The sequence below is a fragment of the Lemur catta genome, chromosome 2 (assembly GCF_020740605.2).
Source record: "Lemur catta isolate mLemCat1 chromosome 2, mLemCat1.pri, whole genome shotgun sequence".
NCBI classification, from domain to species: domain Eukaryota; kingdom Metazoa; phylum Chordata; class Mammalia; order Primates; family Lemuridae; genus Lemur; species Lemur catta.
This window is the reverse complement of record NC_059129.1, coordinates 33280291-33303839: the sequence shown is the minus strand read 5'-3', so window position 1 is coordinate 33303839 and position 23549 is coordinate 33280291. Positions and strand designations below refer to the sequence as shown.

Genomic DNA, 23549 nt, shown 5'->3' with positions numbered 1-23549 from the left:
AAAGACATCTTTGTGGCTTCCCTGGTATTTGATGAAAAATCCTCTGTCATTTAATTGTTTTTCTCCTTTAGGTAAGATGCTGTTTCTCTCTCACTGCTTTCAGGATTTTTTTACTTTCCAGATACTTAGTTTTCAGAAGTGTGATTACAGTGTGTCTTGGCCTAATATTTCTTTGGCTAGGATTTCTTTGAGTTTATTCTTTTGGGGGTATATTTTGCTTCCTTAATCTGTAGGTTTATGTCCTTCATAAATTTAGGGGAATTTTCAGCCATTGTCTTCTCAGATACTTTTTTCAGCCCCACATTCCTTCTGTTCTCTTTTTGGAACTCTGATGACACAAATGTTAGATCTTTTGTTATGGTCCCACCAGTACCTGAGGCTTTGTTTGCTTGTCTTGACTCTGTTATTCTAACTTCAGGTTCATCTGTCTTCTAGTTCATCCATACTTCTGTTGAACCCATCTGTTGAATTTTGTTATTTTGGTTACTGTATTTTTCAGTTCTAAAATTTACATTTGATTATTTTTTTTTAACTTTCTTTTGTTAAATGGTTTCAACTGTGTGTGTAATTGCTCATAGAGGCATATTTATGATGGTTGTCTTAACATCCTTATCAGATAATTCCAACATATGTGTCATCTTGATGTTGGCATCTTTTGATTGTCTTTTTTCATTCAAGTTGATATTTTCCTGTTTGTTAGTATGACAAGTGATTTTCAGTTGTATCCTGGACGTTTTGGTTATTATGTTCTATGTAAGACTCTGGGTCTTACTTACTGTTCTAGCAGTCCTCCTTTGACACTGTACCAGTGGGGATGAGATGGGAGGGTATTACCTCATTACTTCCAGGTAGAGGGAGAAGTCCAGGCTCCCCTCTGGAAACTTTGGACTGGAAACCTGGATTTTACCTTGGGTTATCATCCAATACTGCCTTCTTGTTTTGTTGATCAAATTGTCCCAGCACTGGCCATTAGAAGCTCTTTCAGTTGGCTCCTGTATTTCTTTAACATACTTCCATCAGCATAGGTTTTTGTTTGTTTTCCATACTTCCTTACTTTCTGGCATTACAAGATGCTCCAGATTATCTTATATACAAGCAGTCCTGACTTATATGATAGTTCAACTTATGATATTTTGACTTTACAATGGTGTAAAAGCAATACATATTCAGTAGAAATCATTCTCTTGCCATACTGTGCAGTGGCAGGGACCCACAGCTCTCAGTCAACCACACTTTTCTCAACTTAATGTTATTTTCAACTTACAGTGGCTTTATTGGGTTGTAGCCCAATTGAAAGTTGAGGAGCATCTATATTTCCTGCCCCAGGCCTTTCTATCAGGAGCCATGGTTTCTTATGTTGGAGAATGGCATGAAAAACCAAGATCTGGGTAAAGGCATGCTCGTTGTTGGGTTATCATTTAGGCCAACTAAAAGCTGACAGAGCAAAGAAGTATATGTGTATATACACATCTGTGTATTTCTATCTGTATCTATGTTAAGGTAAACACACTGACGTCTCAAGCTCTAATTCACTACCACATGGGTCATTCTAGCCTCCTTCCCTTGTTTATCTGTAATTCCTGCTCCAACAGCAAGAAACCGGCTCCCACTGTCAGTCATCCATTTACTTAATTGTTCAATTCCAGTCCAGGTATTTCAGGATTGGAATCTCTAACCCTAGAATACAGTGCGATGTGCAGTTCCTTTGCCTTTAGTCTTACAGAGTCCCCTCGTTTCCACAATGATTTAGGTCATCTCCCTTCCTCCTCCACCCCGTTCAGTGAGTTCATTTCATACATTGGTAATGCAGTTCCATTCTCTTGTCATAGTCTTCACTCCTTCCTGGGATCCCCTGACTTCTTGAATTTTTAAAAATTTGCATACATTAGGGTTCGGTATTTGTGCTATAAAGTTCTATAGATTTTAACAAGTGCATAATTCATTATTACAGTATCACTTAGAATAATTTTCTGCCCTGAAAATCCCCTGTGCTTCCCCTTTTCATCCCTTCCTCCAAACATGGAACTCCTGCAACCACTGATCATTTTACTGTGTCTACGGTTGTTCCTTTTCCAGAAAGTCATATAATTGGAATTGTACAGTATGTGGCTTTCCGACTGGCTTCTTTCACATAGCAATATGCATTTAAGATTATTTTGTGCCTTTTCCTGGCTTGATAGCTCATTTCTTTTTATTGCCTTGTATAGATGCACCACAGTTTGTTTATTCATTCATCTATTGAAGGATACCTGGGTTACTTCCAGTTTGGGGTGATTATAAACAAAGCTCCTATAAACATTCATGTGCAGGTTTTTATGGGAATATAAGTTTTCAAGTCAGTTGAGTAAATACCTAGGAACGCGACTGCTGGATCACATGTGAGAATACTGTTAAGCTTTGTAAAGAAACTGCCAAACTGTCTTCCAAACTGGTTGTGCCATTTGCATTCCATCCAGCAATTACTATTCCTTTTGCAGGATATCCTTGCCAGAACTTGGTATTGTCAGTTTTTTGAGGTTTAGCCATTCTAATAGACATGTAATGGTATCTCACTATTGCTTTAATTTGGAATTTCCTGATGAAAAATGATCATGAGCATCTTTTCATATGCGTATTTGCCATATGTACTTCTATTTTGAGGAGTCTGTTCTGATCTTTTGCCCACTTTTTAAATTGTGTTGATTGTTTTCTTATTGTTGAGTTTTAAGAGTTCTGTATATATTTTGAGTATAAATCATTCATCAGATGTGTGTTTTGAAAATATTTTCTCCCAGTCTGTGGCTTGACTCTTCATTCTCTTAATTGTGAATTATGCCTTTCTCAGAGCAAACGTTTTTAATTTTAATAAAGTCTAACTTACCAATTTTTTTCATGGATGCTGCTTTTGGTGTTGTATCTAAAAACTCATTGCTGAACTCAAGGCCACCCAGATTACCTCCTGTGTTATCTTCTAGAAGTGTTACAGTTTTATGTTTAAGGCTAAGATTCATTTTGTAAGGTTTAAGATCTGTATCTAGATTTATTTTTCTTGCATGTGGACATCCAGTTGTTCAGGTTCCATTTATTGAAAGGATTGTATTGTCTCCATTAAATTGCCTTTGCCCTTTGTCAAAGGTCAGTTGACCATATTTGTATGATCTACTTCTGGCCTTTCTATTCCATTCCATTTATCTGTGCGTGTGTTCTTTCACCAGTACCATGCAGCCTTTATTTCTGTAGCTTTATAGTGAGTTTTGAAGTTGAGTAGTATTGGTCCTCTAACTTGTTCTTCTTTACTGTTATGTTGGCTGTTCTAGATCTTTTGCCTCTCCATATAAACTTTAGAATCAGTTCATCAATAACTACAAAATTGCTCTCTAGGATTTTGATTGGGATTGTGTTCAATCTACAGATCAAATTATTACTAGGTAAAATTGACAACATAATAATATTGAATCTTCTAATCCATGAACATGTCATATCCCTTCTTTTTTTAGATTTTCTCTGTTTTTAATCAGTTTGTTGTTTTCTACTTATATATCCTGTACATGTTTTGTTAGATTTATACATAACGTATTTCAGAATTTTTTGATGCTAGAATATAAATGCTATTGTGTTTTTAATTTCAAATTCCAGTCGTTCATTGCTAGTATATAAGAAAGCAATTGACTTTTGTATATTAACCCTGGATCTTACAACCTTGCCATAATCACTTTTTAGTTCTGTGGGTTTGTGATTTTTCAGGGATTTCCTACCTATATAACCATGTCACCTGCATACAAAGAGAGTTTTATTTCTTCCTTTCCTATCTGTGTATCTCTTATTCCCTTTTCTTGTCTTAATTACATTATCTTAGGGCTTCCAGTATGATGTTGAATAGGAATGATGAGAGATGATATCCTTGCGTTGTTTCTGATCTTAGTGGGAGAACATCTAGTTTCTTACCATTAAGTATGATGATAGCTATAGGTTTTTGGTAGACATTGTTTATTAGGTTGAGAAAGTTCTCCTCTATTCCTAGTTTGCTGAGAGTTTACAATCATAAACTTCGATTTTGTCAAATGGTTTTTCTGCAGCCATTGATATGATCATATGATTTTTTTTCCTTTTTTAGGCCATTGATGTCATGGATTACATTAACTGATTTTCAAATGTTGAACCAGCCTTTGATACCTGAAATAAATCCGAGTTAGTCATGATGTATAATTCTTTTTATACATTATGGGGTTTGATTTGCTAATATTTTGTTGATTTTACATCTATATTTATGACAGTTATTGTTCTGTGGTTTTCCTTTCCTGTAATGTCTTTATCTCCTTTTGGTATAAGGGTGATGCTGGTCTCAGAATGAATTAGGAAATGTTCCCGCTACTTCTGTTTTCTAGAAGAGATTGTAAAGAATTAGTGTTATTTCTTTCTTAAATGTTTGGTAGGATTCACCAATGAACTCACGTGGGTCAAGGAACTAGGAAGCTGTCAGGCTTCAATCTATTTGTGTCTTTGAATCTAAAGTGAGTCTCTTGCAGATAGCATGTGGTGGGATCGTGTCTTTTTATCCATTCTACCAACCTCTCTCTTTTGATTGGAAAATTTAATTCATTTATATTTAAGTTAATTACCGATATAGAAGGACTTATGTCATTTTGTTATTTCATTTCTATATGCCTGATAGCCTTTTTGTCCCTTATTTCCGGAATAATCATCTTGGTGTTTAGTTGATTCTTTGCAGCGAAACATTTTAATTACCTTCTCATTTCCTTTTGTGTTGTTAGCAGGGGCATTACATTTAACATCCTAAAGTTATACTCTAATTTGAATATATACCACCTTAACATCAGTAATGTAAAAACTCTGCCCCTTTACAGTCCTGTCCCCACATCTTTCAGTTGTTGATGTCATAAAATTATACCTTTAGACATTGTGTGCCCCAAAACATAAACTAATAATTGCTTTTTTTAAGTGCATTAATTCCTTAATTTAAAAAAACAATGTGGAATTACAAACCAGTTATAATAATAATATATTTCATAATTGCCCATGTATTTACCTTTACTGTAATTTTTAGTTTTTCATACAGCTTCAAGTTACTGTCTAGTGTTCTTTTTTTTTTTTTTGAGACAGAGTCTCGCTGTGTTTCCCAGGCTAGAGTGAGTGCCGTGGCGTCAGCCTAGCTCACAGCAACCTCAAACTCCTGGGCTTAAGCGATCCTCCTGCCTCCGCCTCCCGGGTAGCTGGGACTACAGGTATGCGCCACCATGCCCAGCTAATTTTTTCTATATATATATTTTAGTTGGCTAGATAATTTCTTTCTATTTTTACTAGAGACGGGGTCTTGCTCTTGCTCAGGCTGGTCTCAAACTCCTGACCTCGAGCAATCCACCCTTCTTGGCCTCCCAGAGTGCTAGGATTACAGGTGTGAGCCACCGTGCCCGGCCTAGTGTTCTTTTGTTTTAACCTACAGGACTCTATTTAGCATTTCTTCCAGGGCAGATCTAGTGGTAATGATGAACTCCTTCAGCTTTGTTTATCTGGGAATGTCTTAATTCCTCCCTTATGTTTGAAGAACAGTTTTGCCAGATATAGGATTCTTGGTGGAAAGGGTTTTGTTTTGTTTTGTTTTGTTTTGTCTTGTTTTGTCTTGTCTTGTCTTGTCTTGTTTTGTTTTGTTATAAGCACTTTAAATATATCAGCCTTCTGGCTTCCAAAGTTTCTGGTTAGAAATCTGCTAATGACCTTATTGAAGATTGCTTGTATGTGACAAGTTGCTTCTCTCTTCCTGCTTTCAGTATTCACTGTCTTTGACTTTCAACAGTTTGATTATAATGTGTCCAGATATCCTTTCTGCTGCCCTCTGTCTCCCTCTTCTCCTTCTGGATGGCCACATGCAAATATTGGTCCACTTCGTGGTGTCCCACCGGTCTTTTAGCCTCTGTTCACTCTTTTTCCTTTCTGTTCCTCATACTCAGTCATTTCCATTATCCTACCTTCGAGTTCACTGATTCTTTGCTTGTGCAAATCTGCCTTTGAATCCCTTTAATGCATTTTTTATTAGAGTTATTACACTTTTTAGCTCCAGAATTTTTTTTTTTTTAGGTTTTCTCTGTCTATTGATATTTCTGTTTTATTCATATATCCTTTTCTTGGCTCTTCCCATGTATTTCTTTAGTTTTTATAACATCTTTAAGATAGTTATTTTGAAATCTTTGTTTAGTGGATCTGCCGTCTAGTCTTTCTAAGAGTCAGTTTCTTTTGGATTTGTGTTTTTCTTTTGAATGGGCCATACTTTCCTGATCCTTTGTATGTGTTGTGAGTTTATTGCTGAAAACTGGACACTTCTATCTAATAATGCAGTAACTCTGGAAATCAGATTCTCTGCCTTTCCTGGTGTTTGCTGGAGGTTTTTATTTTGTTTGGTTTGGTTTTTTTCATTGTTGAAGATTATCTCTGTACCAAGGATTGGCCTGAGGTAGGAAGTTAAGGTCTTTTTAGGCCTTTTAAAACCTACATTTTCCCCTTGACATGCTTGGTGATTTTCTAATTTCCCCCATGTATGTGGTTGTTTTTTCATATCCTAGACTTCAATGTATGTCTCCCAAAAGGAGGGAAAGAGAACAATGAAAGGTGGATGTAGGGGAAGCACTGGCCCTTGGAATCTCCTGGGAGTCACTTCTTCAGCCAGGGGCAGGGCGGGGAGTTTGCACCAACAGTGGCTGGCTGCCTCCATGCCTACACCTCCATGATCAGAACACACATCCTTGTTATTTTGAAGACAGGGTTCTTCTTTCCTATACGGGCTCCCACAAGCTGCGTGCAAGCTGCTCCAGCAACACGAACACAGCTGCCTGTAAGGGGTGGGGGGTCGGGGCCTGGCAGGCACTTTGGAGCTAAGAGCTGAAATTCACCAAAATTAGCTGCAGTTCACTGTCAAGCCTTCCCCTGAATGTCGCAAGCCTTCAATAGACTCCAGAGTTCCAGAACAGCTACATCAAATAAATTGTGCAGGTATAATTTTTGTCTGGGTGGGGAGAAGTATTTCTGGTGCTTTCTGCTCCACCATCTTTCCAGAATCCTCTACTCTTATACTTTCAAAATTTATACTTAGTTGAATTCTGAAGTTAATCAACTTTGCTATGCTCCTTCAACACAATACAAGGACTTTCTTGTGCTCTCTCCTATAATTAATACTGTTAGGGGTGCTCCACCATGGGCTGAGAAAGAATTCTTGATTCAAAGATTAAGATAGGTTTTGAAGCAAGAAGTTTATTTTACTTTCCAAGGGAGAAAGGGCATGATATGGAAGGAAGAGAGAAAGCTGGCACCAAGGATGAGTGGCCTGGGCTTTTATTGGGTTCTAGAAAGCAGAGCAGCAATTGTTGCGAAATGATAATGAAAAGTGGTTGTTTTCCAGAGCATTTGCTGATGTGAAATAACAGAAGATGGTGGTTCTCCAGAGAAGTTGTTTTCTGTTGGGCTGATTTTATCTGACTTCTCAGAATGCAGTTTTACAGATGCTGAGGGGCTATATATCCCCAGTTCTCTAAAACAAGCTGTTAAAAAAAAAGTTAAGCCACAGGTGGTCAAGGAAGAAGCAAGCAGTGGGGGCCAGCACACCGTTGTGTGCAGTGATGATTTTATGTTAGATGATTTACTAGCAGTGCCATCCTTTCAGATACTTGTTTAGGTGTATCCATATAAATACCACTTTCTTGGTTCACCTTTGTTTCTTGCCTCTGAGTTGTTCTTGCTGGATACAGTTTCCTTCTCACTGAACTGAGTGGTAAGCTTAGTCTTTTTTCTCCTCTCCAAAACATATTTATTTCACTTTCAGTCTTTGAATGATAGATCATCAGAGTAGAAGACTCCAAATTGAGGTATTTCCTCTTAGCACTTTGAAGATATTGCTCTGTTGCCCTCTAGCATAATTTTTTCATTATCTTCTAGCGTCTTTCATCACTGATGAAATGTCTGGTATCTTTCCTTCATTTTGAAGTCTGCTGATAAACTCAGCAACCAGTAACATTTATTAAGGTTACTGTGGGAAGCACTATTTATGTATTAACTCATTTAATCCTTACAAAAACCTTTTGAATTGTAGATACTATTTTTCCTCGTATTCCAAAGGAGGAAACTGAGGCTAAAAGAGTACAAGTCTTACCCGAGGGGAAATAGGGCACAGCTAGAATTCAATCCCAAATGTTTCAAATGCAAAGCCTACTTTGAACAACTACATTGCACAGTGAGGGAGAGAAAGAGAAGTGTCCTTTGGGAACAGCACGTAGATTCTCCTGCCTCAGTTCACTCAGCGGCAATCTCCTTGGTCTCCAAGGTCATCAACTCAGAGTTTTGCCAGATTTAGGACCCTGTATTTGATTAGGCATTGATCACAGAGGCCCTCTTTTTGGATACATAAACTTGTAATCCATAAAGGGGGGATAAAGAAGAGCTGTCACCTCCCCACACCCTCTCATCTTGGAATAAGAGGGAGATTGTGTCTCCGTTTAGGTTTTGTGCAGTGTTCTCTTAACAAAACCTACTGACTGAATGTTTTCCTCTTGTGGTACATGTGGAACTTACCCTTTTCAGAGGCCTGATTGTCCCCAGCAGCATTTGCTTTCAGAGAAGTAGCAGAGGAAACTGGCCCTGTGGTGACTCTGCTCAGAGGATTTAGCTCCACTCCAACAAAATTGGAGATTAAGATGGAAACTTCAGAAAATGAGTTTCCAGGTAAAAATTTTTTTAATTATACTTGGATATATCTAGAATTTAATCTTATTATTGTAGTTTTATCTCTCAAAAAGGGCTCCACAGGCCGCTGTTGCCAGGCACATGCTACTTGGCACCAGCGAACCCGCAAGAGGGCGGCAGCACGGCTCGGCGCTCCGCCACTGCAGGCCGCCAGGCGCTCTCTGAGTCTGGCTGTGTGACCTCCGGCTCCTCTTACCAGGGAACAAACAACACAGTCGTAGCTACTGCAGGCAAGAACAAAATTTATAAATCTGGGAAATTCAAAGGTGCCACTGCTGTAGCACTCTTTTTTTTTTTAATTTAAAAAATGACCTCCCAGTATTCCAAAATTGCTTCTTCCTGCAATTACCCCTGGACTTCCTGTACTCCTACCCTATTAAGTTCGTGCTTTTGAGTTATGAGAAGGTCTGGCAGCCCCTCCTCCCCAGTACTTCCCCAGCTGTTTGGTTTGTAATTATGACTCTGTGTTTGGAAGACCCATCTAGAAAATAAGAGTAGACACTAAGATCATGTAAAAGCTCTTAAGAGTACAAAAATGAAAATAATGTATATGATTCTTTTTATTAGTGCTCTTTTTTTATTTTGCTATTATTCCATTTTGTCCATTATACAAGGACTTTGAAATATGGTTGCGCAGTAGAGGATTAATTTTACCCAAGAAAGGGCTGCCCTTTGCTCTCAGCTGCTGGGAGGTGATCTCTAAGCTCTTGCAATGTCCTGCCTGATGAGAGTGTCTTTGTTTATCTGTAGGCCTTGGGCCACACCAGCCAGTCTGTGCCAACCATATGATTTAGGGTAGGGAGTTTGGGCAAGAGTATTGGCTCAGCCTCTAGAGGGGGTGGAGACTAAGGGCAGACACGTAGCAGTCAGTCACAGCTAGGTGACTAAGCCCCAATGACAACTTTAGAAGCCAAGGCTTGGGTGAGGTCAGGTTGGCAGCACTCCATGCATATTGTCACACATTATGACCCCACTGGGACGGGACAACTGGAAGCTCCAAGCACGAAACTCTCCTAGGCTCCATCCTACATGCCTCTTCCCTTCTCTGCTGTCCGTACTATAACAGCTTTCAGAGTGTTCCATGTGTCCTACTAGTGAGTTGTCAAATCTGAAAGGTGGTCTTGGAGACCCCTGAACTTTTCACTGGTGTATCTGTTTTCAAATCCCAGTTTTACCATTTCTCATTTTCCTTATCTGCAATATAGGATTAGCTCTGTTTTATGGGGCAATTGAGTTGGCTGAATGAAGTATATAAAACATCTAGAATCAATCATACATTGCCTATAGCAGACTCTTAATAAAGGCTTTTTCCTAAAGGTGCCGACCATTTGATTTTTAAATAGAGAATAGTATAATATCACATGGAGGGATTATTCACACAAAACACCTCCAAATGTTGATATTAATAAATAGCTCTTGATTTGCTCTTTTTTCAGCTCATATATAGGTTTTTTTTTTATTTTAACTCCTAAATGTGTAGAAATATGAGGCCTTTGAATGATTAGAACTTTTTCAGTGACTATACAATATTTATAATTTAAAAGCTGGAACAACAACCTTCAGCAGAACATGGTTGAGACAGGATGGGGGCAGGCCCAATGACAAGAATTTTTGTTTGTGACATTTTGAGCTTGAGGTAGCTGTCGATCACCTGACTAGATGCATCTACGTAGAAGTTACAACTGAAACTAATGGGAAGTCAGTCTTAGTCTACAAAAAATGAGCAACCTGCTTGCCTACCTGTCAGGAAGCAGTTAAGGTAATGGAAGGAAAATCTTTCAATATTGCAGTTTTGTTTTTTCAATTATTATTTTGTCAGAAGGGATGGAATCTGTGTAAATAAAATCTAACCATTCAAAGGCAGAGCAGACTGACTTTAGAGGTCTCCATAAATAGCTTTTGTTTCACCTGCATTTGCCTTGGGACAATGTTAAGGTCTCCCTGAGTTATGCACAAGTAGAGACATTCAATAGCATGTCTCTCCTCAGTGTGCTCGCTGTTTAGACTTTGTGCCAAGAGAAGTTGAAGTACCCTAAGAATATGGAATAAACAGATTATTTTCCGTAACTTTTAGATCAGCTAAACAATGGGGCTTAACTTATAAATATTGTACATAAATAAGTCCAGGTATTTAAAAAAAAAGGTCTCTTTGCCCTCTGTCCCAGAAGTACTTGAAAGACGTGGTGATTGTCAGTTCTGTCATTTTCGAGGTTGAAAGCTAACAGATACCGTAGGCTGGTGTGACCGTGGGCTCTGTAATCCCCTCAACGTTGAATCCTGGCCCTTCTGCTAACTGAGGATGTGACCTGCAGCACATGTGTTACTTAGCTCTTTTTGGCTTTTGCTCTCATTTGGAAATGGGAATCTAACCACAACATGTTTGTTAAGTGGATAGCACAAAATAGAGAACCAGACGTGGTGCCTAGTTCACAGTAGCACACGCACAAGAATTTGTCACTACCATTTGCACACGGGTCACTTCCCTGCCTCCATCTTACATTTTTTGCCTTAGGTTGTTAATAAGATGCTTTTTGCTTTCTTGGCTGGATACAGTCACTACTCTTTTAAACCTTACTTTTCGTTTTGTCAATATTTTGCATGGACAGTTTAGAGAGTCAAAGTTTATTACAAAACAGCAGTTTCTTGTACCCTCCTCAAACACAAATGTACCTCCACTCCCCCCGCTCAAGTGACAGCCACTTTTAAATTTTCTAGGTGATTCTTTTGGTATTTATCAGTATATTGCTAAATAACATACTTATATTGCTGCTGTTGTTTTCTTCCATATTAATAATTTGCTCATTGTGTCTTCACTGTGCGCTGTGGAATATGAGGATCGAGATCTTTCCTACCTGTTCCCTCAACACCCTTTCCCATTCCCCTCCCTCCCTCCCAACATTCCCCTGCCAGAATTTTACTTACTGTTCTTTTTGGCGTTGATATGGCCATGTGAGTACTGTTCACCACTGAGCCATGTAATCTCCTGATTGCTGTCTGTTTCCAGCATAACCTTTTGGTTTCCTTTAAGTTAATAATTATTTTATTTTTTCTTTGTCCAGCTTTCTATATTCTTTAGCTAATTCAACTCTCAAACTCTCTGCCATCGTCTGTATTGCCTCTCACACTTTCAGATGTGTTGGATTTTCTATCAGATTCATCTTTTTAAAAAAAGTCTGTCCAGAGGCACTTTCTGACCCACCCGCCTTGGACAGTTCACTCTGCTGGTTCACAGCTGTTATCCCGGCCTCTCCTGAGAGAGACGCCTTGTGTCTGGGATCCTGTGTTTCTTTCTTATTTACTTCCTCATTCACAGGAAACACACGTTCCAGTAGATTCCTTAGAAAAGGGTATGTGAGAGGTACAGTTTATTGAGATTTTAAATATCTAAAAATATTTTTATTCTCCCTACACATTTGGCTGATAGTTTTACTGGGTATAGAATTCTAGGTTGGAAACTATTCTCCCTATGAGGTTGGAATCACCATGTTTCAGCTTTCGGTGCAGTTGTTGAGAACTCTGAAGGCATTCTGATTCTTAATCCTTTGTGTTAATATACGACCATGTTTTTCTTGTAGGATTTTCTTTGTCTCCATTGTTTTGAAATTTCACTGTTATGTGCCTCAGACAGTGTGTCTATTTTAATCTGTTATAGACATCTTTATTCTGGAAACATGACATTCACTTCTTAAAATTTTTCCAAAATCATTTCATTGAAGATTTTCCCCCTTCTATTTTTTTCTTTTTTCTTTCTAGAATTCCTTAGAAAGAAAATTTTTAAAATTGAGTCTCTTAGACTAGTCCTGTAATTTTTTTTATCTTTTCTTTCCTATTTTCTGTCTTTGGGTCTTTTTTACTGTACATTCTAGGTTCATAACTTTCTTAGCTTTCTCATGAATTCTTCATTTATGCTCCCATATTTTTAAAATCTAAGGTCTTTTAATTTTTTTTTTTTTTTTTTTGAGACAGGGTCTCACTCTGTCACCCAGGCTAGAGTGCAGTAGTGTCATCATAGCTCAATGCACCCTCAAACTCCTGCATTCAAGAGATCCTCCTCCCTGAGCCTCCCAAGTGGCTGGGACTACAGGTGCATGCTACCATGCCTGGCTAATTTTTTGCAGAGACAGGGTCTTGGTCTTGCTCAGGCAGGTCTCGAACTCCTGGCTTCAAGCAATCCTCCTGCCTCAGTCTCCCACAGTGCTAGGATTACAGGCATGAGCCACCATGTCTGGACTCTTAAATTTTTCTAATGTTCCTTTTTATAGCATGTCTTTTAAATTAATACAGTATCTTCTCTCATTTCTCTGAGGATATCAGTAATAATTGTTTTAGTTTGGTGTTTTTTTTATGTGTTTGTTTTTGTCATTTTCTCCCTGCATAGGCTTAGTTTATTCTATTATTCTTTTTTGTTGTTATTTTTTATCTCTCTTTCGTGTTAGAAGTTTTCCTGAGTTGCCTGGTGGTCATGGGTCACCTGCTCGTATTCGAGAGTGGGGGACTGTAGGCATACTGGGAGTGCTAAGGGTGTGAGCTTGACTTTGTCTTGGAGTGATCTAGCTGGGTCATTTCCTTAGGGAGCCCCAAACTCAGTGTCTCTCAGCCTGTCCTCTTGGGCTGATCAGAAGGGTCTTTTCATTTTCCACAGCTCCCACAGCCATCGGTGGCCTGGAAGCAGGAAGGGGAGTATTTTCAGTTTGTAGCCCCTTCCTCAGCTGTACCCACTATCCCACAGACCAGCTGTCCCCAACCGTCTAGGCACTGGGGACTGGCTTCATGGAAGACAGTCCTTCCATGGGGACGGGAGACGGGGCCGAGGGAACGGGGGACAGGGGTCAGCAAGGCCGGTCCGCGGGTGACCCAAGCGCACCACATTGGTGTGCAGTAGTCAGACCTCTCTGCCAGTGACAGTCTGCACTTGCGGCCGCTCCCCAGCGCCACCCAGATCATCAGGCACCAGACTGTCACCAGGAGACGGCTCCTCTGAGAATCTGCCGCAGGGGCTGGTCTGACGGGACGTGGAGCTCAGACGGCGACAGAGCACGGGGAAGCCACGGCAAACACAGACGGCGCGGTGGGCTTGGGGACTGCAGCCATGGACCCTAGATCCTCCCGCACGTTGTCTTCGGGGAATAAACCCCCAGTCATCTGTCGGGGTGAGGTGGGCGGGTGCTCAGCTCGGAATCAAGCACTTGGGATTCCAGCCGTTTCTTAACAATGTGAACCCGCCTTGGGAATTTTTAGGGGGAGTAGGTTTGGTGCCTACTCAGTCCCACTTCTGGGGTAACCGGAGCAACCAGTTGCTGAGCCTTTGAGGAATTCTGAAGCATAACTTGGGCTGAATCCTGGTTTCTCTGTTTGCTAGCTCAGGATTCGTCTCTCTTGGACCCGCTAAACCAGTTTGCTCATCCTTCATCTTTTCAGCTTTAAAACTTTGATACTGTTTTCTCTTCTCCTATCTCTTTCTTTTTATATTATGTGTCTTTTTAAAATGCTCTTACTGTCATTTAAGTGGGATTTCAAGAGGAAGTAAAAGCAAATGCATGTGTTTAATCTGCCATTTTTTTTTTTTTTTAAAGAGATCGTGTCTTGCTGTGTCACTGAGGCTGGAGTACAGTGGTGTTATCACAGCTCACTGCAGCCTCCATTTCCCGGGCTCAAGCAATCCTCCTGGCTCAGCCTCCCAAGTAGCTAGGACTACAGACATGTGCCACCACGCCTGGCTAGCTTTTTAAATTTATTTTTTATTTTTCATAGAGATGAGGTCTCGCTATGTTACACAGGCCTCAAACTCCTGGCCTTAAGCAATCCTCCCAAGTTGGCCTCCCAACGTTGCGCCACCAGGCCCAGCCAGCATCTTTTAAAACCTTTACAATAATAAAGAACCTATGTTGTCATTATTCTGTTTAGTGAAATTTTCCCTGGGGAAATACAAGACACAATGAGAAGGCCCTTTGCACAGAAGGTAGCGGGAGCCCGTGCTGCCCATCTGGCCCCAGGCACAGAGCCTGAGCCGCCTGGCTTTCTTTGGTCAGGGCTGCACCTTACCGGGCTCACGGTGTGTTTCTGAGATCACTTTTGACCTTTGAGTTTATTTGTAACTCTGCAGATTTATTTCTTCCCTTACTATTACTGGATTTGAAGAATTCTTGAAACAGGGTGACCTCATGTCTCAGGATACTTAACCTCAGATTTTGATTTGGGTTGCATACCTCTGTTGATGCAGCTGTCTTTCAGCACTATTTGTGTGTCAGTCATACCAAGTTTTGCTCTTTTAGCTTCTGCCTTTTGCATGAAACAGTTTGACTTTTTCTGAGCTATTATTATTCAGTGTGATTAGTCTCAGACACTGAGGGGGCATATGTCAGTTTTGTCTTTTGGGTCTGGTGGCGCAACGTTAATTTCAGAGTAACTTAATGTTATGGACTCGGCATTTGTGTCCCCCCCCCAAATTCCTATGTTGAGGTCCTGTCCCCCAGTGTGGTTGTATCTGGAGATGGGGTATCTAAGGAAGTATTTAAGGTTAAATGAGGGCATCAGGGTGGGGCTCTGATCCGATAGGGTTAGTGTTTTTAGAAGCAGAGACATCAGAGAGCTCCCCCCCAGCTAAGTTCCCACGTGCACACCAACAAAAGGCCAGGTGGGACACAGCGAGAAGCCGGCCATCTGCAAGCCAGGGAGAAAGCCCTCACCAAAGACTGAATTGGCCAGAACCTTGATCTCAGAATTCTAGACTCCAGAATAGTGAGAAAATAAATTTCTATTGTCTGAGGCACTCAGTCTGTGGTGTTTTGTTATGGCAGCTGAGCTAATACTCCTGTTTTCTGCCACATCTACTTCTTTGGTCTCCCAGCTCATTTTCTCAGACAGCAGGAATCAGTGGTCAGTTGTCAGACTTCAGCTTACCCTTGCCATATCTGCGCTTCTCCTTCTGTTCTAAACCAGAGTGGAGTTTTAGAGTCAGAAGAGATCAGGTCTTCTAGTGTAGACGTTTTCTGTTGGCATTAGGAGTTAGGAAATCAACTTAATGGGTTGCAGCCAGGAATGTGCTTAAATGAAATGCATTGCATACAGTTTTGTGAAGTTATGTTTCCAGCACACGTGTGCGTGTGTTGTGGGTGGACTAGATTGAGATATAAAATGTATTTCTTACTGTAGGTTGTGGTTAAAAAAAAATTTAAGTATATTGCTCTGGTGCACACTAATCTTTTAGTCCCTCTTAGAATATCCGTGACAAATCATTACTGGCAGAGTTTGAGGGAGAAGGAAGATCAGGATTATGGACCAGAGTCTTCGAGATCTAGACCCCCCAAAGGGGGAAAAATAGGGAAGAAGAGAATATGGTCATCTGTTTCTCTCAGCAAGCAAAGCAGGGAGCCCCAAGAAGACCATCTTTCAGGGCCACGGTTGGGGGGTGATTGTCACATCTTTCTCTGTACCCTCGAGTGTATAACCTCACTTGCTGTACATACCATGTTGTATTATAATTATTTTTTTAATGTCTGTGCCTGGGCCAGGTTCATAGTTGGCACTCCATAAATGTTGATCGGAGGAAGGAATAAAGGGCATCATTACTGGACTCATTCTAATGACATACATGTTAGTGCCATGTCTACTCCTGCGCTAGTTAGGAGGTCACCCCTGTCCTGTCCAGTGTACCGTGCTGACTGTCATGAATACACTGCGAAGCAGTCCGCTCTAGTCTGTGGAGCCAGCAGCAGCAAATTGTCATCGTGTCTCAGGATGTCAGCAGAACAGGTGCAATTTTGATGCATCATATGGTCTCGTAGCTTTGTTAAGAGGTAGGAAAGAAGGGGCTGGGCCCTTGCGTGTCCTAAGAGACAGCGTAAACTGTCAAGTCCGATCTGTTGGGAAAGCCGGGAGTCCCGGCGGGGGGTGGAGTGAGAGGCACCTGCAGAGGCGAGCGCAGGCGCAGTGAGGTCCTGTGCAGGGAACTGTCACAGTCTAAAGGGGTTCGGGAAGACTTCGCAGAGCAAAGGACGTGGGAGACCCGCCTAAGGCATAAGCTGTCGTTGGTTAGACAGAGGGAGCAGCATGGGAGTCACGTGAGCGGGGACAGCTCGGGAAGAGTCCAGTGCAGATTCCATATTTAGATTTTCTGTTCTAGATAAGGGGAATCTCTGCTGCTGCGGTGTAATCTCAGGCGGTCTGTAGAAGTCGGATTAATCAGTTGGAAGAGTGTCACCGAGTCCCTGAGCGAGGGGCTGTGTCAGGGCCGCGCAGGCCACTGTGGCAGAAGTGCCGCTCGGGAAGCAGCAGCCGGGTCTGGCCATGTTCCCGATGCACGGGCCAGGGGCAGGGAGGTCGCCTCTGACTCTGCAGTTTTGAGGTTCAGCGCCTGGGAATGACAGTGATTTCTTCCACAGTAATAGGGAGCAATTCGGGGACAGTCAATCTTGGCAGGGAAGATAGAAAGAAATACATTTTACATCTTGGGTTGTAGAGTTCATAGAGCCCTTGAGGCACCATTTCAAAGAATGGTCTAATTAGAAGAAAACTCATAATTCATAGATTGACTAATTAAACTTTTCCATTTATTTGGCATTTCCCCCCCTAGGGACCTCATAGCTGTTGGGTAAAAAATCAGATGTCATTTAAATTCAACACATTATAATCTTCTAAATCCAAGAGCCTGTATATATTCAATATTTTTTTCGGCTAGAACAGGAAATTGTTATTTAACTTGGTTCACAGAGATAATCAGGGTTTTGTTTTTAAACACAGTGGCATGACAGAAATACTCGTCTGTTTATAGGTCAGCTGTCAACGTATCAGTTAATACGTTTACACGAACGCACGCCAGACAGACGCTTTTCAGGCCTTCGCAGTTCAGTGACCATTTCCTTTAGAGCCACCTCAGCGTGCATTGTTTTCTCCATTCCAGGTCATTATTCCACAGCGACCTTTGAGAAGCAGTTTTCTTAACAGAGTGCAAATTGGATTATTCTCTTTTATTGAATTGAAATTCTTAACGAGGCTTTCCACTAATGAGGTACTATAGCCATGTTAGGCTAAAAAGGTTAGTGTGAGTCATTTAGTTAGCAGTTGAGAATTAGAAGTCATTGATTAAATCCTCACTGATAAGCAAAGTTTAGTAACGAAAGGGGTTCCACCAGGTGCTGCTAACGTAACCATAAAAATTCGTAACAGATAAAAAGCAGCAACAGCAGGAATTAGAATCAGCCTGACCGTTATCACATGGTCACATCAGAACACCTGACCCTCTGTCAGTGTTGTGCAGAACAGACTGACTCGTGTCCCGGCCTCAGCAGGGCGGCAGTGCCAAGGGCAGGCGAGTTCCCGCTGACTGTGGCCTGGAACACGAAAGAGTTTTCTGTAGCACGACAGGGAGAAAAGATCAGGCTAATCTGTGATTTAAAAAATAATTATTTTATATTTTTTTCTAGGGACGTTTTTACTTCTGATTTGACAGTTTCTTTTCTCTGCAGTTTAAGGTCGATGGCGAATGGTGGACGTGGATCGATTACAGCCGCTTCCAGGAGCTCGTCCAGGAGTATGAAGATAGCGGCGGATCAAAAACTTTCGGCGCAAAGGATTACATGGCCAAAACTCCTCACTGGGCGCTGTTTGGTGCCAGTGAAAGAGGCTTTGATCCCAAGGACACAAGATATCAGAGAAAGAACAGATCAAAGGATATTTCTGGATGTTGAGATTATCTGTCTTCAGGATATGAAAGGACAAAAAGCGGATGGCCTCGGAAGGTTCTTGGACTCTACTGCAGTTTTTCCAAGGACAAATTATACAAATGATATTTCATATAAAGGAGACTGGAGGGCAAACACGGGGACACAGAGACGGCATCCACACTCGGAAAGCTCGGGACACAGCCCCACACTTCATTACAGAGCTCGGTCCCTCTCCTGCTCTTCCTTCTGAGAGGAAAATTGTTTTTGTGGGGGAAGTAAAACGATCGTTATGAGAATATAACTGATGGTTTTGTACTGCAGTTAGTAAGGCTTGCTGGAGGGCTGTTCATGAGAGTGTTGCACAGGGAATAGACACGCAGGCCTCGTGGCCTCTCTGGGCCCTTGGCTCTCCGTGGAGTGGCCACTTAGCATGGAACTGGACCGCCTGGAGCTCAGTGTGTCCGCTCCCACCGGGGTTAAGAACCTGATCCCTTTCTTATATCTTAAGATAACACCTCCTGAAAATAATTTAAGTTGTCACAATGTCACAATTCTCAATTACTTTTAAATACTGCAGAGGTTACTTTAGATTTTTGTTTATTACCAACCCTTTATGAAATCACGTTGAATCTACTTAATAAAACTGTGCCAGACCTCACCCCGTTCCCATACAGATTACCCAGAAGGTAGCGCATGGGCTGGATCAGAGCAAGTGCCCTGTCTGTGGGGGGTGGCCGCGTGACGGCAGTGAGGAAGCCAGTCTCACAAACACACTTTGGGACAGCGAGTCTCATTTGCTTTCTGTTCCCAAGGTCGTGTTTGGGCCTCTTATCACCACCCAGACAGCAGGTCCCATCTTCTTTCACTCTTGCAGGCCTCGCTGCTTTATACAATCTGTACTTTAAGGTTCAAGTTTTTTCAAATTAAAAATATCATAAATTCTCAATTTTTTTTCAAGTTGTCCAAGTTATTTTAAAATACTTTTATCTAAAAGTTTGAATTAATAAATTAGTGTTTTGTAAGACTTGGAGCACACATTTTCTTCTAAGTGCTTATTTTAAAGATGGTTGTAGTCCGGTGGCTCTGAGCCCTGTCAGACCCGCCTTCGTCACAGAGCAGCTGTGTTGTAACCCCCTCCATCTGTGCCCAAGTACAATCCGTAGATAGTGTAATCTACCCAGCTACTTAGCTGAAACGTGGGCACCATATTTACTTCTAAGCAGTAGAATCAAAACACGTCTGTTAAGTGGGTTGGTGAGTACAGGAAAACCAGCTGTTTTTCCCTCTGCTCACGCCACTCTCAGGACGTCACCTCTGGCCCCAGATGTGTGGGGTTTTGCCTGCGTAGACCAGCGCTCTGACCCTGCTGGGTGTCGTACAGTTCAGTTCAGTTCCCACACTGACTGGAGTTCTCGCAGACCCCACGGTGCGGGGCTCGGTCCCACAGACTGCCTTTCTCTTCACACACCAGCTGCAGGTGGCAGGTCCCCGGCTTGCCCACAGCTTCTGTCTGACTCGGCTTTAAACTGAAGATTCTCACGACCTTGTTCTGGGTTTGATCATTTGCTAGAGTGGCTCACAGAACCCAGGCTAACAGTTTACTTACTGTTGCTGATTTACTACAACGGATGTTTTAAAGGATACAGCTGAGCACCCAGATGGAGAGATGCACAGGGCAAGGTCTAGAAGGATCCTGAATGCAGGAGCCTCTGTCTCCGTAGGGTTGGCTATGCCATCCTCCCAGCACGCTGACCTATTCACCAACCTGGAAGCGCTCCTCCGGTCCTCGTAGTCGAGGGGTTTTTACAGAACCTTCATCTTGTAGGCACAGCAGGTCTCCAGCCTCTCTCTGCCCTTCCCGGAAGCTGGGGGTGCGAACTGCAAGCTCCACACTTCCACTCATGGCTGGTCTTTCTGGTGACCAGCCCCCATCCCAGAGCCCACCAAGAACAAGCCCACCTCGTTAGAACAAAAGATGCTCCTGTCACCCAGGGAATCCCAAGGAATTAGGAGCTCTGTGTCCGGAACCAGGTCAAAGACCAAATATGAAATAAAAGATACACACAGCACCCCTGTCACTCAGATTACTCCAAGGGTCTTAGGAGCTCTATGCCAGGCCCGGGGGACAAAGACCAAATGTATATTTTTTATTATGTCACAGATGGGACAATGACAGAGCATCACAGAAATCCTGTCTTCTTTCTTGAACCACCACATCGTCAAGCTTCTGTCCAGTGTCCGGTTCTGCTGACTGAGGAGACAGAGACAGGGGGTCTAGGCGGATGAGGCAGGATCTCACTGAGACTCAGATGTGTTAGTGGTCATTGGAAGAAATGGAAAAACACCTGCTAGTAGGATGCAGTGTTGAAAAGCAAGAGCTTGCAAAGGAGCCCATGGACGGGCCCATGTACTGACAGTTGACCAAGCTCCCCAGGGGCCACGTAAGAAGCGGCAAGAGGCCGAGTGTGCCGGGCTCTGGGCCGCTCCTCAGCCTCTTCTTCAGCCACACAGCTCTGCTTTGGTTTTTCATGAACTGAGGTTCTGCTTAAGATGTAACTCGAACAGATACTCTGTTGCTTCAAAGGAAAAGGAAAGTAACAAACCTCTCACCTACAGAATGAGCCTTCCTGACTCCATTAACTGTAGGTACATAAATGTTTTTCTTTCACCCCAGAAAATATTGATGCATTTTTTTCATATTAAAATAACATGGCACAGTAAGCTGAGTTCAGAGCCACAACAGAAAATTCAAAATGTCTAAGGAAAATACAATGGAATCTACATGAAAATATTTGGTAAGTTTGCTGAGCAGTATAAAAGTAGAAGAGAATGAGAGGCCTGAATGTTCTAAGATGGTCTGTTTATAAAATAACATTCTAATTTCCAATGGAATTACTTTTGGGAGCTTGAGCAAATAGTTCCAACAGTCAGCTGAAAAATTGACCAAACAGGTGAGAATAGTGAAGAAACTTTAGGAAAAAAAAACTGTTAAAACCACTGAAACTCAATAAAATTAGCAGTTGACTTCTCATCAGAAAACAGGGAGGCTGGAAGACAGTGGGATAAAATAGACTTTCAACCAAAAATTCTATGTCTAGTTAAGCCCTTCTTCTAAACATAAAGGAGAAATTAAGATATTGCCAAATAAACAAAACAAGGATTTGTCATTAGCACACCTGCCCAAAAAAAGTACCGAGGGGAGTTTCTGAAGGATACCAGACTTTAGCTGGCATCCACATGAAGAAATAAAGAGCCTGGTAAAGGTAACTACACAGGTATTACGAAAGACAACGTACACAGTTTTGTTTATAAGTCTTTGCTTCTGTTTTAAAAAACAGCTGCCTAAAGCAGTAATTATAAAACTGTGTCGATGGGCTTATATAGAGATGTAATTTGTATGATCATAATAGCACAAAGGAGTGAGGAGAGAATTAAGGTATACTGGAGCAACTAATGACAACCACTGTGGAAATTAACTATATGAATCCAAAATAGTTTTTTGTTTTTTATTTTTTATTTTTCTTTAGACAGAGTCTTGCTCTGTTACCCTGGGTAGAGTGAAGTGGCATCATCATAGCTCACTGCAGCCTCCAACTCTTGGGCTCAAGTGATCCTGCTGCCTCAGCCTCCTGAGTAGCTGGGACTACAAGCGTGCACCACCACGTCTGGCTAATTTTTTTATTTTTTTTAGAGCCAGGGTCTTGCTATTGCCAGGCTGGTCTCAAACTCCTGGGCTCAAGCAATCTTCCCACCTCAGCCTCCCAGAGTGTTAGGATTACAGGCGTGAGCCACTCCACGGGCCCAAAATAGACCATTTTAAGTTAAGATGCTAATTATATCCCTCAGGGTAACCACTAAGAGGATAAATTTTTAAAATATAGTAAAAGAAAACAATTTAAATTTAAAAAGATACAGTAGAAAATATCTATTGAACACAAAAAAAGTCAGTAATGGAGGAATAAAACAACAGTTTTAAGGCATTAAAAAAAGAAATAGCAAAAATGACAGACATAAACCCTACCTTCTAGGTAACTGTATTATGTAAGTGGATTAAATGCCCCAATCAAAAGACAGAGATGGAAGAATGGATAAAAAAATAATCCAACTATATGCTGTCCACAAGAGACACACTTTAGATGTTCTCTAGTGTGTAGATCTTCAGTGTTTGGATTGCATAGTGACTATGCCAATATTAAAAAAATAGACTTTAAGATAAAAATTGTTACTAAAACAAAGAAGGACATTTTATGATGGTAAGTGGGCCTATTTACTAGAAAGATATAATGATTATATACGTCCATGCATCTAACAACAGAGGCCTGAAATACATAAAGCAAAACCTGACAGAATTTACAGGAGAAAGACAATGTAACAGTAACAGCTGGAGACTCACCCCATTTCCAATAATGGATAGAAGAAGTCAGAAGCCTGACAAGGAAATGGAAGATCTGAGCAACACTATGAACCAGCGGCACCCGTCATAGCAGACCCCCAGCAGCATGTTATCCTCAAGGGCATATGGAACATTCTCGAAGGTAGACCATAAAATAAGTCTCAATAAATTAAAAAGGATTAAAAGTCACACAAAATATGTTCTGCAACCAATGGGATGAAATTAAAAACCAACAACAAGAATATTCGAGAAATTCACAAATATGTAAAAATTAACCAACATCCTAAGTAACCGATGAGTCAAAAAAGAAATCACCAGGGAACTTCGGAAATACTAAACAAAGACACAGCGTACCGACAGTTACGGAACGCCGCTAACGCGGTGCTGAGGGACATTTACCGCTGTGCTGCTTACACTGAAAAGAAGCTACATCTCAAATCAATGACCTAACCTTCCACTTTAAGAATCTAGAAAAAGCACCAGCCTATGCCTAGCCTAGTGCAGTTGTCAGGGCACCTCTGTTCGTTTTTCTCCTGCGTTGAATGTTCTGTGTCCTGTATCTTGTGTCTTCTTTTTTCTTGGTTTACTCTCTCATTTTAGGAGAATGCAACCTTCAGTAGCTTCCTGAGAAAGGAGTAAACGAAAGGTAAATTTTTTGAGATCTTGAAACTCTAAACATACCTTTATTCTAATCTTACATGTGATTGATAGTTTATTAATCAAGCATAGTATTCTAGTTTTAAATAAATTTCCTTTGTTCTATATACTTG

The 23549-nt window shown here is 41.3% G+C and overlaps 1 protein-coding gene across 1 annotated transcript in view; it reads left to right on the top strand.

Annotated features, from left to right (window-relative positions):
• The window catches only part of LOC123632647 (S-adenosyl-L-methionine-dependent tRNA 4-demethylwyosine synthase TYW1), a 193025-nt gene extending 173693 nt beyond the window's left edge, over positions 1-19332 (top strand). Inside the window, exon 16 of the mRNA XM_045543184.1 lies at positions 18189-19332. Within this exon, the coding sequence (XP_045399140.1) occupies positions 18189-18410 (222 nt within the window). The 3' untranslated portion in view covers positions 18411-19332. The remainder of the gene's footprint in view (positions 1-18188) is intronic.
• The last annotated feature ends 4217 nt before the right edge of the window (positions 19333-23549 follow it).